Source organism: Mus pahari, chromosome 16 (genome assembly GCF_900095145.1).
Source record: "Mus pahari chromosome 16, PAHARI_EIJ_v1.1, whole genome shotgun sequence".
Classification (NCBI taxonomy): domain Eukaryota; kingdom Metazoa; phylum Chordata; class Mammalia; order Rodentia; family Muridae; genus Mus; species Mus pahari.
In genome coordinates this window covers 39,192,486-39,209,738 of record NC_034605.1, presented here as the reverse complement: position 1 = coordinate 39,209,738, position 17,253 = coordinate 39,192,486, and the positions used below count along the sequence as shown (strand labels likewise).

The window sequence follows — 17,253 nt, the reverse complement described above, 5'->3', positions numbered from 1 at the left end:
CACACACACACACACACACACACACACACACACACACTCACACACACAGACTCACACCAAACCTTTTCTCTTGAAGTGTAACTAACACCATAAAAAAAAAAAAAAGGAAGAAAAAAGAGCAAAAACACTTCAGAGTTTCAGTTAGTACTTATAGGATTTACTTTACCGAGGAGTTAGTTTTACAAGTATGTTTGGATACAACCAAACTAAAATTCCAATGTGACTAAAATTTACCATTATTAAAAAAAAAAAAAAAGGTTAATTAAGACACGGCAAAATAGCCACATAGGTAAAAGAGCCTGCTGCCAAGGCTGACAACCTAGGACCAAGCTTGAGCCCTTCATGGAAGAAAGAGAGAAGCAACGTTCTCAAGTTCTCCTCTAACTCCAGATGTACACCACAGCACACAAACAGTAAATGCAAACAACTGAGAGAGAGGAAAGAGAGATGGAGAGACAGGCAGAGAGACCAATGCAGATCTAATCCCAGCACTTGGAAGGCAGAGGCAAGTAGATCCCTGAGTTCAAGGCCAGCCTGGTTGATCTACAGACTGAATTCCAGGTCAGTCAGGCTACACAGAGAAACCGTGTCTCAGGAAAACAAAAGAGAGAAAGAGACAGAGAGAGACAGACAAAAAAGAAGACAAGAGAGACAGAGAGCAAAAAGAGGAGAGGAGGAATCAATTCAATTTCAAATTCCTGAAGCTGGCACAGAAGACTGTATGTATGAAGTAGGATAGCAAGCAGTACAGCTAGACAGAATATATCCTCAGCTAACAGCCGCTGCAGTCCATTTTCAATTGTCTGATCCTGGATAAATCATCTACTATCTCAGCTTGCCTTTCCTTAGAGGGAAAAGCTGTACCCTCTCAGCTTGTGGAATAATTGACTGAGATCACATGAGGGTTCAGATCACTTATCCCTGCATGCCCTTACCCCCAGCTCTGGAAAGAATCCACTCCCCACCACAGTCTTTAAGCCACAGTTGTATTCTCTCTAGCCTCAGGAGAGTCTCCCCTCCACTCTCCCCAGATAAAAGGAATGCTTCCTCCTCTAAGAAGGCACCTCCACACCCATGCATCCAAAGCCTCTGCTCTCAAGGCCTAGCTGGAATCTGAATCTTCAGAGCCAACCCAAACACAACCTCCACCTTAAAGGCCCTAATTCTCAGGAATCGCCACCCTGGCAATATCCAGTGACAAGGGAATGCCACCAGGAGGCAGGAGAGGGTGGACCTCGCAGTTCAAGGCCAGCCTAATCTACAGAGCAAGTACCAAAACAGCCAAGAAAGAAAAGAAAGGGGGCAGGGGAGAGACTTGGAATAGCACTAACTAATGCCAGGTTACAGCAATTGATTTGAACAAAGAAAAACAGAATGGCTTGAGAATCAGGCAACAAATCCAAAACCAAACAAAGTAGGTGCTAGAATCCTAACAACGATGTGATCTGAAAGCCTTTACAGAAAATGTCATTGGCAGCAACATAATCATCTACTCAATAGCTTGCAAGTTGGTTATTGAAATGGTTATAGGACCTCTTGAAAAATGTTTAATTGCTGTGATTTAACTCTACATTAGATTAGTTGATTGTGTTCATTGCTAGTACAAAGCCCAAATCCATAGCCTGACTAATTTTCCCCAACACTAAGAAGCTATCAGTTCCCTAATCTCAACTGCTCTTTAACTGACGGAGCTACTGCCCAAACTATTTTCACTCTGCATATTCTATGAGCTGCATTTGATCACACATAGATAAGCCAGGTCGATACATTATTGTACACACTAGTAATTAACTTCTTTGTAATTAGGCATCAACTGCATACAGTAATTATCCTAATTTCACTTTCAAGGTGAAAGTAAAATACATTTAAAACATATTCCCCACTCTTTTATGACAAATCAAAGTAATTTAAAACATTTTTCCTTCTCATTCTGGTAATTTTGTCTATCTGTAACTTGTAATGTGTAGCTTTTTCCTGGGGCATTATACTTTATATCAATAGCAATCAATATTTTATTACCTCAAGAGACCACAGCTCTGTTCTGACTCTGCAACAATGGAAAAGCCTACTTTACAGTTGTCAGTCATTTAAAAAGTTACAACTAAAATTCAAAATATTAATGGATCTCATTAAACTTGAGTCAGTGACCTGAGCAAACAGAAAGGGAACAAAAGGCAAGTTCTGTTCCATTTATTTAAAAATTAAATTGGAAATTCAAAAATCTACTTTGACTAAGACAAAAATCAAACAGGGGCTTAAGAGTGTTTTTATAAAAGCACTGTATCGTCAATCGTCAATATCTTTGATTGCCACTACATGACTAGTAGGTATACTAGTATTCAAGGACAACAGGTTGCAAACACACGAACCTGAAAAACACAGGTGGTTTCGAATAGAGAATGAAAGCTTGATACACCAAAACAAATGATAAGGCATGATAAGTTGACTTCCGTCTTATCGTTAAAATGACTCTTTGCTGTGTTTAGGGGCAGAGAATATGCAAGGAGGGGCTCGTTGCACCCTCTTCATATAAAACAATATTCCAAAACTAACGAGTGAATTCCAAACACAATAACCAGAATTATTCGAAGCTTCTCTTCGTACAGTCCTAAGATCAAGGAACAAACCAAAAACTTAAGTACTTTACTAAGCTGGTCCGTGATAGCTAAAAGTTGAGGAAAAACCCTCTTTTTGCCTTGGGTCTGAAATGATGTCTAGGAAGTCCCCTAAAGTCCTAAGGGTTCCCTAATTAATCATGACATCTAAAGTCGAGATTTTTCGCTTATTTGTTTATTTATTTGTTTTCGCGCTACAAAACTGTGCTCTTAACAAAAAACAGTAGTGCATGGTGTCCCACGCTTTTAATCCCAACACCGGGAAATCTGCGACCAAGAGCTCAAGGGCAGTCTGGATTACAAAACAAGACCCCGTCTCAAAAATAGGGGGAAAAAAAAAAAAAGGAAAGAAAAGAAAAAAAATAGTGTAGCCCCTCAGTGAAGATCCCGGAAATGGAACTCACAGCCGAATGCAAAGTGCATAACAACCGGTGCATAACAGCGACCTGACACCTCTACTCTGCAGCAAAGCCAGCACTCACCCAGCGTGCGCCGGGAAAGCCAAATGCGGGCGTTTCAAAGTCCGCAACGCCGCCACACACTCTCTCGGCCGTCACTGAGCTTCACCTCTGGCTACCGAGGCGCTGTGCGCGCTGGGCGCCGCCATCTTGACGGGAAGAGGCCAGGGCCCGAGGTCCCTTGCGCCGCTCGCCCAAAGACAAGCCGGTGCTCCAGGAAGTCGCCAGTTAGTTACCTCCGCACCTCTGGCGCTGCGTCCCGCAGCCAAGATGACACTTATAAACTCAGGCTGCCGACCAGACAGAGCCAAAGCAAAGGCACCCGCGTTTTCTTGCACAGCACGTCAGGCAGCGCCAAAGACAGCCGAGCCCGGCAGGGGCGGGGCGAAGGAGCGCGCCTCGTAACCCAGGCAACCGGTCCTGGGCAGGTGTACGGGGCGTGGTGTCCGGAGACGCCCAGGTCTCGGCCACGCCCCCGGGCGGTTCCAAAGGCGGAGGAGGAGTCTGGGAGCCGGGGTGTTCGAGCCCGCGACTGTCCTCCCGAGGAGCGAGCCTGGGGCTGGAAGACTCGGCCTCCTACGGCCGGGGCAGCCTGTGAGGAACGCGGAGCCTCCGGGACACGGGCGCCACCCCTTAGCTGCCCGCCGCCCTGCCTGCGGCGCCTCCTCTCGCGCGGGACGCGAGCCAGGCCGCGCGCGAGCCAGGCCGAGCCGCTCTGCTCTTGCCTTCCAGCGTGGTTTTTTTTTTTTTTTTTTTTTTGCATCGTTTGACATTTGGGTTCAGTTAAACTTGGGGCTTCTACGAAGAAGGACCTGTTTGGTTTTGTTGTTAGGGTGGTTTTTTTTTTTTTTTTTTGGTTTGTTTGTTTTTGTTTATTTTAAAGCAGTAAAAAGGGAACCGCGCACAAGTTTTAGATCTGTACCGGGCGATGATGAGAGAGAGCAAGCATTTCAGCGCCTACAATTACAGGTGACCCGGGAGGGAGGGCCGGGAATCGGGTACCCAGCTCTGTCTGCGGGGTTCGCGGATCAGGCGGCCACAACCTGTGAAAGTGACAGGCTCCGTGACACGCACGTGCAACTGTCCACCCCAAGGTGTGACCCTCAGAGCCCTGGAGGGGAGGAGCCAAGGACTTGCCCTTCAAATGCTGGGATACCTCCCCTGAACTGACACCCAAGTAGGGGCTTTAGGACCATTGATCATTTCTGCCGTACAAAGTGATGAACTCGAAGCTACAAGTAAGAAGCTAGGACAAGGACACTTAGGGGATACCTAAATCTTGCCTTGAGATTACAAGAGTGGAAGCAGGCAGTCCAGACCACGTGGCCACAAAACTGAAGGCTTGCTCTAGGGCCCCCTTTCATTTCACTAGTGTTTTAATTCGTGACGTTAGTTCCAAGCATCAGATACGTTCTTATTAAAGGATGGTAGAGAGGGGCTACATATACAAGGAATGCTAAACGTAAAATGAGTTGCTAAGCCATTAAAAACTGAATTCTTAGTTTATTCTGCCTCGCCGAACTGAGATCTTCCTGCTAGATCCTAGAGTCTAAGACCTATAACAAGAGGACAAAAGCATCAATTCTTCAAAAACATTTAAAGCTTAAATTTAAGTTATACATAACCACAAAAATTATGTTAATGAGTTACTATGTGTGCTCCTCACTTAAATACACTAAAACTTACATTTTTAACTCTGGGACATTTTTTTTTCCATGTTTGCCTTATTCCCCTACTTGTGTATGAGTCCCTTATACTTACTTGCCACATGGTAGTGGTGCACACCTTTAACCCCAGCACAGGGAAGGCAGAGGCAGCCAAAGCTCTGAAATCGAGGCCACCATGAACTACACAGAGAAACCCTGTCTCAAAGAAAACAAAACAACACACATACACACAAAACTACCTGAGAACCTCCACCTTCACAGTTTCTGCTTCTTTAAAACTTCTGATCCAACATTTCTGTAGCACTTTTAGGGTTTTTCTGAGATTTGGTGTCTTATTGATTAATTACCTGAATCCTGTGAGATTGAACCGTACTCCTAAGAACCAGAATCTGATGAAACCAGCTCATTTTTCCCAAAAAGTTTGCTTATTTTCAGTTATTTCCCAAGTCTTTCAATTACTTAACAAGCTGTCCTTCACATTTCATCATTTCAGACATTATCAGCATTATGCCCTTATGTGCGGCCTGGGCATGGGCTAGGTGTCTTGGCAGTTAACTCCTGAAACAGACCTGGTTCTAGGTGCACCCTACTCTAGGGATTGAGCTGCCGGTCCGGCTCTGCACTACTTTAGTCTATGAACAGATGCACCAAACTTTTGCAGTATTTCATATTTCAAAAACCCACTGAGAAAATACAGTTGTCATATCAACTGAGAATAGCACATGGGTTGGACAAGTGAGCTCATACCCAGCGAACATAGGTTAAAGGAAACGTGATTTTATGTGATAACATTGGCTTTGGAGAAAAGGCAATAACACTAAACCTCCTGGTGGGAGTTTCCACAAATACCTGTTATTACTCATTATTGATGGAAGACAGGAAACATGGAAGTAAATGCTTGGAGTGTTCCGTACAATCTAGAAGATGTCTGTCTCAAGAATAAAAATGGACTGAATAAACAGACTAAGCAGAGGTTTACACTAGGGGACCCATCTGGAAACAAGTTACGTAAAACACAGGTAGCAGCCCTAACAGAATATGCAACCTTAGAGTTACTAGGCCTCAAGGATTTAGTTTTCTCAATGGTAAAACTAATTCACTGGACTACACAGCCTCTTTGGGGCCCTTTCATCCTAAACTTCCATCTGGAAGTGACTTAAGAGCCAATACAGAAATGTAGGCTGTGCCTAACAGAAAATTGAGAATGAGCTTCAACACAAGCAACTGTTTGCTGATATACACTCAGAGAGTAGTCTGTGCCTCACACAGATGTATTTTCCACAGGAATCAGGTGCTCACTTTTTCCAGATATCATGTATCCAAACCCTGTGAACCCTGCCAGCATTATGTCCCATGAAAATAAAACTAGCGTTGTATAAAATAAGTCTGCCTTTACAGTACCCTATAGAATTCAAATATAGCCCTGTCCCTCCTTTCTCAATCCAGTGCAGTCATTCAGTAAGAGTACCCATTGAGCACTTCTTTGTGATGGACTATTTTTCATGAATTGAAACTAAGCACTAGAGAAACTAAGTCGGCAACAAGAGAGTAGAAAGGGCCACACATACCAGGGCATGTAGTCTCTGCTGTGGAATCTAGATTTCATTCTTAGGTAACAGGCAGCCAAGCCACCCTATTGTGGTTTCAAGTTGTCAGGTGACAACCAGTTCTCAGGATTAGGTAAGGTCCTTTGGGCAGCAATATAAAAGAATCTCAAGCTAGAAGTAAAGATATCAGAGGGAGTTGCTTATAGTGGTGCAAAGGATAGATTAGAGGACATAAGAAAACATACTTGGTAAATAGGTAAAGGAGTGTTGAGACTCTGATGGTTGGTTGCTGTCTTAGTCACTGTTCTGTTTCTGTGAAGAGATACCACTACCAGGGAGAGTCTTATAAAAGAAAGCACTTAATTGGGGCTTGCTTTCAGTTTCAGAGGTTTAGTCCATTATCACCATGGCATCATGCTGGCCACATGGTGCTGGAGAAGTAGCAGTGAATTCTACATCCAGGTCTCCAGGTGGTAGGGAGAGAGACTGGGCCTGGCTCTTAAAATCCCAAGACACACATCCTCCAACAAAGCCACTCCTCCTGATCCTTCTAATTCTTTCAAAAAGTTCTACTCCCTAATGACTAAGTATTCAACAAATATATGAGCCTATAGAAGCCATTCTCATTCAAACCACCATAGGTACCAAATTGGGGGGGGGGGGGTAGCAAAGGACATCTAGAGTGTAGGCAAGGTTAAACCTGAGACCCAGGAAAGGGAAGACATGCCATTAGCAACTGAAACAGTAAAGAAAGAGCTAATCTGGAGAGATTTTTTTCTCTCACTTTGGGAATGTCCCCCAAGTGAGCCCAGGGCATCCTGTAGAAGCAAGTAATCACAGTCTGCCCCAGCGGGATCCCCAGCCCCGGAACAGCCTGAACCGCCATGTCCATGTAGCCCTGGGTGAGCCCCCAGCATGCTCTGTCCTGCAGTTTCTTATTTTTAACATTTGAAATTTTAGACTTCAATAAGTATAATCAGTCAGCAGGAGGAGAAGCTGACCTAGATATATACAGGGAGAGATGCAAGTGGCCATCCAGAGTTTCTATACTTCATTCATTTTGTAGAATATTTATTAAGGTTGTTTAATAGACGATTTTTCATTTGTCATTTTGGGAAGACCTATACTGTAACAATAATACTTTGGTCTGATGAGAAACAGCAACCACAGTGATCCTTTTGGACCTTCACATTATATAAATTCTTTTTCTTCCAAGAACATAGTTTTCCTTATGAATTCCTGAGATAACTGTTCATATTTCTGCATGTGTGGTGACCCATGATGCATCAGAAAATCTAGGAATATACTTTCTTTAGAAAGTATGAAATTATAGAGGATTGAGAGGGTAGCCTAGCTGATCTCTAGCTTCCGAGGCAGTACACTTAGGACTGACTCTTGTCAGGGGACCTTATTAATGAAACATGTGTCAGCACCACTGGCACAGCCCCACAGACTGACACCATCTCTATGCCCATTGTGACCCCTATACCCTGAATTTTATTAATAGATACAGGAAGGATTCGCTGTCTCCTCTGTCCATATGCCCACTGATCAAGAACACCAGAGTGGATTGGAGTGAGCCTGACAGGAATCATATTAATACCAAACAGAACCTTTTATTTTCTAAACCAAGGATGGGGAGGAAGTTGAGTAGGTAAAGCACTGTGAAAGCATGAAGGACACCCAGGAAAGGGTCAGACAGAGTAGCGCACGGCTGTAATGCACACACAGATGAGGTGGACAGAAGAGGGGCCCTAGAGTGCATGGCTAGCAAAACTGCCCAGTTGGTGAACTCCAGGTTCAGTAAGAGAGGCTGTTTCAAAAAATGGGTTAAAGGACTGAAGGAGACCCTGTAACAACCTCTGGCCTGCGTGTATGCACACTCAAAAGACGGTCAAGAAGAAGACGGCCTTGATGCCAAAGAGTCTTCCCCCTTAGAACAAACTGAGAAATCTCTAATAGCTCCTAGGCATATACACATATTGATTCATTCTCATTCTCTCCCTCTCCCTCCCCCTCCCCCTCTCCCGCCCCCTCTCCCTCTCCCTCCCTCCCTCCCTTTCTCTCTCTCTCCCCTCCTCTGTGTGTGTCTGTCTGTCTGTCTGTCTGTGTTGTGATGTGTGTGTAACTGCATAGGGCCTAGGAGTACATAGAATCCAAACATAGGATGGCCCTGCCATGAATGATATGGTTATGAATAAATAAGGACTACTTCAGAAACTAGCAAAACCTAACAGGAAGCATGTACCATAGTGATGAACTATAGTGTGTAGTGGTTTTCAGGGAAAACTTCTAATGGTGATTTGGCTACTACTTGTAACACTGCTGTAAAAATATGCTTAAATAACATTGAGACTCTCATTTCAACCCTCTGGGCATAACTCAGCTCCATTTTAATTTCAATCATATTATTTCTTACTTAGAAACTAATGTATCCTGCAGTGCCCTTCATTTCTATAAAGGTCCTCCGAGGACCATTTTGGATCTCTTGTCAGTTGCTGCTGAATCTTTTTCACCTCTTCCCACTTGACTGAATTAGAGCTCCCCAGAGCCTACCTGCCCAATCGCACCATCAGGTCAGTGAGTGTCCTGCTCACTGTGTGTTCTTGCTGCTGTCACCTTCCTTCTCTGAGTGCTAAGGACCAGACTCCGCCTCCACCTGTGACAAGCTCCCATTCCACCCTGGGTTACAGTCCTCACCTTTGGTATGGTCTTAAGAGTGTTAGGGATATTTTCCCTTCAGTTTCAAAGGGGAAACCCTTTACCCTCACATTAAGCCTTGAAATAATGCTTTAAGACTTATGTAAATCATGACCTACTGGAGAAGACAGAAGATTCCCTTTTAAGCAGCCAATTAAGAGTTTTACTGTGAAACACTGATCAAATTATACATCTTAGTGAAACTACCTTTCTGTTGGAAGACATACAAAACGAAAGGTTTTAAAAGAAAGTGATTGCTTTATTAGATTTATTAAAGTTCCTTGCAGATTTTGCTTTAATATTCTGAGTTCATGCAGTTGTGTTCATGCATAGCCTGTGGCACTTCCTTAGGAAGAATGTTCATGCAGTTGCTGTCTGTGGTACCCCACAGACAACTGGAGGCAGTTCATGTGTGCTTAAAGATGATTGCTGAAACTTGGGAAAGATGAATTATTACCATTAACTGGGGCTAGAGTTTAAAAAACCAGTGGGGTTGTTTTCCTCTTACAGTTGTTAATTTTTGTCATATTAATGATTTTGAAAAATACTTTGAGAAAATCGCATTCAATTTGGGGGATAAAAAGAAAATAATTTGAAAGTATTAGACACAGAGCTGGAGATGTAGCTTAGTTGGTAAAATTTTGTCTGATGCACTCTGGTATTGATGCCTAGCACAACATTTTTAAAGGGCAGAAGGAAACAGGGTGACTTCCTTGTAAATTCAGCACTTAACAAGTGACGGCAGGAGGATCAAAAGTCCAAGATCATTCTCATCTACACAGCAGAATTCAAGCCAGTGTCTGGCTACATGAGACTTACATGTGTCATTGCTGGGGTTTGGTTTGGTTTGGTTTGGTTGCCTTTGAAAGTATTTCCAGTTGTATTTAGTCTATCTAATTCAGCTTAGCATTTTGAAAGTATTACAACAAAATAATCAAAACAAAGAGAAAATGGAGGTAGAGAAAAAAGAACAAAAGGCTACAAAATGCTGCTTCAAGTAACTGGGATACTTGTAAAGTGACTTAAAAGAACTCTGCATTGTACCCGAGTGATTCTCTTTGTTTACAAGCTGTTCTGTTTGACAATGGTTGAAAGAAAATTATAGAAAACCAAGTGCCTCTCACCATCCTCATCAATAGCACCATACAAGTGTCACTAAGCATAAAGGCTAGTCCGTGCCATACATTTCAGCCCTTTCTACCTTCGCTCACTGTTCTTTCTACAATTATGTCTTGTATGTATTAGTGTTATAAATTTCCTGTTAATGTTCACCAGTTCTCATTGATTTGATTGATCGATCTCAGGGTAATTATTTGTTTTATTTAATTAATGACTGCTGCCACATTCAGTGTTGTTAATGTATTACCCTTATATGTAGTCCTTTATTCCTGGGGTAATTTTTGAAATATGTTTAATCCTCCCTTTAACCTGGTTTATTCAGCTTATGTTATCAATTCATTATAACTGTTTAGCATCTTTACTGTTCTCATTTAATGACTTCATATTTTTTCCCATCTATCTATACCACCATTTTCTTTAAATAATTATCTCTCCCCACATCCAATGGCTAAGATTCATCCTGGTTTGCCAAAAAAAAAAAAAAGTTTCTATAGGTAGAAATGTCTCATCTGAAAATATCTTTACCTTTGATTAAACAAATACAAAATTAAATAAGGAAGTATTCCCTTCCAGACAGGTTGGAGGCAGTCACAGCCCCTGATGCTGTGTTGTGCAGTCATCTCTTACTAGTTGAGCAGGTTAATTCTGAGCACTGGAGTGACTGGGAATCTCGAAGGCCTGGCCCTCTCCCCTGAGGGAGCAGATAGAGCTGTTACAGCACTGTGCTGGGCCTCCAGGCTTGACTACTGAAGGCCTTAGTGAAGCCTTCTGCTGCCTGCTGGCCCTGAGCTTGACCCAGGAAGGAAGAAAAGCCCCAGGGGGGAACAGTAGCCTAGAGCTCCCTTGGACTAGCAGCCTTCAGTGCTAGTTTCTGCCCACTCACAGTTTTGTTCACAGCACCCAACCTCTGCATCTGACTTGGTCTGCAAGTCATTCCTGCCCCTCCTGCCACATCACACCTGCCACACAGATCTGGCCTGAGCAGTCAGTCATCCAGGACTCCTTCCTAGCCCTAGTAGCTTACAGTCTTCCTGGACCCTTCTCAGGCACATCCCCTCCCTGTGGCTCACCACCTCAGCAGCCCATCTGACTTCTCACCTAGATAGCTGTGTACATATGCTGCCATCCAGCCCTCTGTGCCTGCCCTCCTTGCTGTGAGGTTTCCAAACTACACTTCAACTGTGTTGCGTATACTTAGCAAAGTGCGACCCCCAGATAATTTCTGCTAAGACCTTTTGAGAAGCAGAATTTAAACCCAAAATTCCAATCCTTCTCCACTTTATTTCAAAGGATGTGTGTAGCTTTTGGAAGTTAATTCATGGAAAATTCTCATGTCACTCATTCCTCTGCCTTCTTCCTACTCATCAGTCCTAACAAACTCCATGCATGTTCTCATGAAGACTTTGTCTTTGTGTGATCACATATTATTCCTATCATCCTGCTCCTGTTAGCCAGTCCATGCACATCATTCAGTATTTTGCTAATAGACCATTTCAGAGAAAGCTCTGCAACACCCCTACTGCACTTTGTTATTTACTGAAAAGTCACAGCTTTAGGTCTTCTCCTTACTCTTGGAATAAAGTTCCAGATCCTTTCCTGCTTAGGCCTGGGTTCCCGCCCCTCCATTGTGGCATGTCACCTTCCCACTTAAGGATGCTCAGAACCATAGCCTTTTCTCGGGCTCATGACAAAGCTGTTGTTGGTTCTGGACTGTGCTAGTTAGTGTTATGTCAACCTGACCCAAACTAGAGTCATCTGAAAGAACTTCATTTGAAACAAATGGCCTACCAAATTGGCCTGTGGGCAAAGCTCTGGGGCATTGTCTTGATTGATGATTAATATAGAAGGGCCAGATCCCTCTGGGTGGTGCCCCTCCTAAGCTGGTGGTCCTAGGTGCTATTCAAAAACAAAAAACAGACTCAGCAAGCCTCATAAGCATGTTCCTCCATTCCTTCTGCATCAGCTCCTGCCCCCAGGAGCCTCATAAGCATGTTCCTCCATTCCTTCTGCATCAGCTCCTGCCCCCAGGTTTCAGCCTTGAGTTCCTACCCTAAATCCCTTCAGTGGATGGAGTGTCACCTAAGAACTGTAAGATAAAATAAACCTTTCCTCCCCAACTTGCTTATGGTTGTGGTATTTTATCATAGCAGTAGCAACCCCAACTAAGACAAGGGTCTCCCATCCCCACTCTCCTCCCACTTAGCCTGACCCAGCAGCAGTGTCCATTCCTAGCCCTGTGTACTTCTCCATAGGGACACACCAGCTGTGGTCTGGCATTATCCACATTTCCCTAGCTAGTCTGATGGCAGCTCTAGGATGTCAAGACCTATGTCACCACCACCCCAGCACAGACAGTTACTTGGGGGAACAGACACAGGATGTAACAATCTACAAATTCCTATAAAGATGCTGTCCCTGACTTTCAGATACTCAATGCAACCTTCTGCCATATTATTTCCCCCAATGCTACCTGTCTAATAGAATGCCACCTTTCAGACTGTAGTGAGCATGCCAACTTTGAGTGTCTTCCTCTAGACTTTCACTTCATTTTTGTATATTTATTCATTTATTTTGATGTTGTCGTTGTTATTTTGAGACAGGGTCTCACTGTGTATCTAGCTCCAGCTGCCCTGGAACTTGCTATGTAGACCAGATTTGCCTAGAACTCACAAAGTTCCACCTGCTTGTGCCTGTCTAATGCTGGTATTAAAGTCACTGACACCACTTTATTGTCTGAGTCTCAGTCTCTCTCCTCTCCTCTCCCTCACTGAATTTAGAGCTCATTATTTTTGCTAGACTGGTTGGCCAGTAAGTCCAAGGGATCCCCCACCAAAACTCCCAGTGCTGGAGTTACAGGCACAGGCCACCATGTTTGACTTTTATGTGACAGCTGGGGATCTAAACTCAATTCTTCATATTCACACAGCAGGTACACTATTGACTGACCATCTCTCCAGTCCTATACCACCACATTTAATCATGTTGCCATTGTCACTGTGGCTTTCTGGGTGCCTGTGGTACCTGAAAATAAGACATTTTCAGTCCTCTGCCTGAAGCCAGTACAGAGCTGCTCACCCAGGGGAAGGGGCTTAGGGTTAGAAATGAGTCTTCCTGTGTTCTTACTGACATGACCAAACAGTGGTCTCCCCCTTTTTTTAACATTCCTACTTGCGTGCCCTCAGCGTACCTTTCCCTGAGTCCTTTAGATTTGGTCTGCCCCTAAAGGAGGGGCAGAAGTCATACTAATAGGGTTTATGCTTTAAGTAAACTAAATACAGGAAGCAAGATATGTTCAGAATATACTTTCGTAGACATCATTTCCTGGTGCTGGAGTACACCTTACTAGTCGGGCATGTGCTTACCATGCGCAAGCCCCCTTCCTGGAAAATCGTTCTGTTGTAAAAAGTAAAAGTCAAGGGGTCGGGGAGAATACCCTAAACACTGAGGCAGCGCAGCTGATGAGCAGAGTCTGGTGTGGTCCTTGCATATTCTGTTAAGACACGTTGCTGTTGGTTTCACGGTCAGTTTTCAAAGGTCAGAAGAACAGGTTGAAAGGTAATGTGTGGAAAAATCGGCTTCCTTGTTGTAATTAATTAGAAAACTGAAATGCAGATGCTGCATCTTGTTTCCCTAAGCTCTGCTTGCTGTCACACACAGTCACATTTCCATAGTAATTAGTGTTAATCCTCAGCCTCTTCAAAAGGAATTGCCTTCTCCTGACCTTCCTTAGGGAGTGTGGATGAATCTAATGCTTCTTTTTGGCTCTATTTTTCCCCTCTTCTTTTAGAACAGAGGGAAGAGGTACACCTTGCAGTGTAGCCTGTTTCCATTTTATAGTTCTTCTATAGATTCATTTGTCAGCCTAGAGAAAAATGTGTTTCAAATATTTTTCCCTTGCTCTCTATTCTTTGAGTCTTTTCCATGTGCAAGGCCTCCTCCCTCTGCTTCTCTGTGAAAGAGATACACTGGCATGGCCCTGGCTGGATGAGAACAAACTTGAGAAGCCCTACTCTGGAGCCATGTTTACTATCACTGAATCTCTTTCTGTGTGTCCATGGCTGACTGGCTATAGGACCCATCTTTAATACCAAGATCCATAAATGCACAAGACCCTTACAGCAAATTGCATAAACGCTGTGGAAATTGGGGTCACTGTATTATTGAGGAGATAACAAGGAAAAGGTGTGCATGTTCACCCTGTGTACTATTCTGCGTTTGATTGATTATTTTGGTTTGGTTTTTCTCATACAATTTTGGTACTAGTTGGTTGAATCTTTGAACACAGAACCTTGCAGATATGGAGTGTTGATTGTACTTACTATCCCTTGACTTTGAAGCACATGTCAGAACTTCCTAAATAGCTGTGTTTTTAACCTTGCCTTGGCCTTGATCCAAGAGTTATATTGACCACAGCTGTGCTCCTAGAGGCTCACAGCTCCATCTGTGGGAAGAATCAGACCCCTGTACAGTGTTGTCAGGGACATCTCAGCTCTTATCTCTCCTTGCCAGACAGCTCTTTCCTACATTCTCTTTTTTAAGAGAGTGGGTAAAGCATAATTAAAAGCTGTCACTTCATAGTTGATAGTTTAATACATATTGCTCCCAGCTGTTCTTCTGGTATAAGAATTCCTAAGTAAATGTTTTGAATTGTTTATGTATACCCTATGGCAATATTATCACAAAGGGTGCCATTTCATAAATTGAAAATAAATTAGCTTGGTTACATTGCCATATTCCAAAATACCAGCAAAGATGTGGGAATAGTGTTAATGAAAAATATTTCTTCATCGTGTAGTTGTAATGGGAGACCAAGAAGTGGACAGGTAAGAGGCCAGATCTTAGCAGAGAGGAATAGAAGAGCAGACTAAAGCTGGGAACGTAAATGTGCTGGGGAGGAGTGTGTAGAACACCTGCCAGGCCTGCCTTGGCATAGCCAGGTGGAGTTCTGAAGCATAGCCAGCAGTGGACTGTTTACCTCACTGGAAAAAAGCATGGACCACAGAGTGGTCCTCTGCCTGAGTCAGCCTCTGCCTGACCGGTTGCAGCAGTGTGAGCTTCCTCCTGCTGAGGTGCTGAGCTTCTCTCCAGAAGTCTGTCTCCCTGTGCTGGGCTTTATCCCTATGGGGCCAATGAGCCTGCTGAGAGGAGCTGCATCCAAAGAATCTGGAAGCAGAAAGTCAGGTTTCATTGGAGCATGGCCTTACTCTCTGAAAGCCTCTAGCCTTTTAAATCCACATGTGGCCATGCTGTTGGGTTGCTGGCTAAGAGTGATCTCTACAGCCTCTGTCTCACTAGTCTCTTCCTCCTCAGTCCACCACAGACTGCCTTAAGGAGCCTCATGTTACCTTTGTCTTGGCCTCACTTGATATAATGTCACCTTCTGGTCTTCCCTTACAAGACAGCAGGAACCCCTGTCTCATGGCCACCCCATGAGCTGACCCTGCTCCTCCTCTGCCTCTGACCTTTAACAGTGGAGGCCTCAGTAGTCTGTCTTTCCCCTCTCACCTCATTCTCCCCAAATCTCCATAGTAACAGTTGCTTCAACCTTACATAGTTTAATGATTCCTTGTAGTTAATCCTTGTCTCCTGAACCACACCCTCATCTTTCCAAGGTCCTCCTGTGCATTTCTGGGATGTTAAAAGCATCTGAAGATAATCAAATATGAACTCTAATGCTGTACCTGCCTAACCTATTGTGCCTTCCCAATAAGCTTGAGCTTCTGGTTTTTGCTCATCATCCAGATACTCATTGCTTAAACTGGAAGTCATATCAATTTCTCCTGACTTTGTATAGGATCATAAGTTCTTTATTTTTCATGGAGTCTCTCTTAGATATTCCCTTCACTGGGTGGCTTTGTGTCTATATGAAAAATGTTGAATTTGCTTATAAAATTCAGAAATCTAATAGATTACTTCTCTACTACTTGGAATATTAAAGATTAACCCTGGGTCAAAATTTGAATTTCTTTCCTATCACACAAAAACTATAGCAAATAAATAGGATCATAAAATTAACATTTTATTGTTCTTCAAAGATCTGCATTCACTTCACTGCTCTCACTGAATTCAATTACTTAAATCATTTGCTTTTGTAAGAGAGAAAACAAGTCAATTTGGTTGAATAAAATATGGAATGTTTATAAAGCCCTTGAACATTTCTTTTAAGTACTCACAAATTTGCTAGTTGACTTAACCTATGCATCTTATGTGTGGGAGTTTACATAATCATTGATGTCTCATTAAACACAAATTCCCCAATAAGAAAAGAATTCTGTACCATAAATATAGATAGACTTACTCTGCAGGGTACATCTTGAGTAGCCTTAGTTTACTTTAACACTATCATTTGCTATGTTGGAGTAAATGTCCTTGGACCTGGTCTGGAATTATACCATTATTTCATTTTGTTCTAAATTCTCAGTAAGACTTCCAGGGATGGAGATAGAGTGATGTGATTTTTAAGCATATGTGAGACCCCGAATTCAGTTCCCTAGCACTGGAAGAGAAAAAAAAAAAGGAAAAGAAAGAAGGGAGGGAAACCCCTTTCTTTTCTCATATAAACCTGGAGGTGATTTTGCTCTTGGCATAGCTTAATTTGCTTTTTCTTAACTGAGGAATCAGTATTATGTTGAGTATTTTAGATGAAAACATCTAGAAAATAAAAACCAAAGAAGACCTGGAATGAGGTTTGCAAGAAGACAGAACAGTTGACACCAGGATCACCAGGTCAGGTTTGACTCAGCTTCCAGGAGCAACTGCAGGAGAGAACGGAGCCTGGTGGTGTGAGTTAGTGACTACAGCAAGCCAGCAGCAAATTGCTGAGAGCAGTTACCGCTCCTCCTCTTACCATTGTTTCTTTAAAGTCAGCACCTTCCACACAAACATGGCCGGGGTCACTTAACAACTGGGTGCTTTCTGAGAAAGAAGTGAAGAGATGGTTTTATCATCTCACAGACTAAAATGCTGGGATATCATTGAGTGGTAGTTGTCTGGGACCGCGTGTAGTATGAGGTGCCCTCGTCAACTAGAGCAACTATCCAGCAGATGTCTACCTGGCAGTCTGAAAGGCAGTTTCATGGTATATTTCTCATTCTACCCATAATATTCTCTATTTCAGCTACCTGTTTCCACCTCCACAATGCTGGGT

At 43.2% G+C, this 17,253-nt stretch overlaps 2 protein-coding genes across 3 annotated transcripts in view; one reads left to right on the top strand and one right to left on the bottom strand.

Moving 5' to 3' along the window:
- The window catches only part of Fars2 (phenylalanyl-tRNA synthetase 2, mitochondrial), a 412,552-nt gene extending 409,272 nt beyond the window's left edge, over positions 1-3,280 (bottom strand). For both annotated transcript variants that reach the window (XM_029547418.1, XM_029547417.1), the window contains exon 1: positions 3,098-3,280. The gene's annotated coding sequence lies outside the window, so the exon portion shown is untranslated. The remainder of the gene's footprint in view (positions 1-3,097) is intronic.
- A 284-nt stretch (positions 3,281-3,564) lies between these two features.
- The window catches only part of Lyrm4 (LYR motif containing 4), a 123,172-nt gene continuing 109,483 nt past the window's right edge, over positions 3,565-17,253 (top strand). The window contains exon 1 of the mRNA XM_021215707.2: positions 3,565-4,042. Within this exon, the coding sequence (XP_021071366.1) occupies positions 4,002-4,042 (41 nt within the window). The 5' untranslated portion in view covers positions 3,565-4,001. The remainder of the gene's footprint in view (positions 4,043-17,253) is intronic.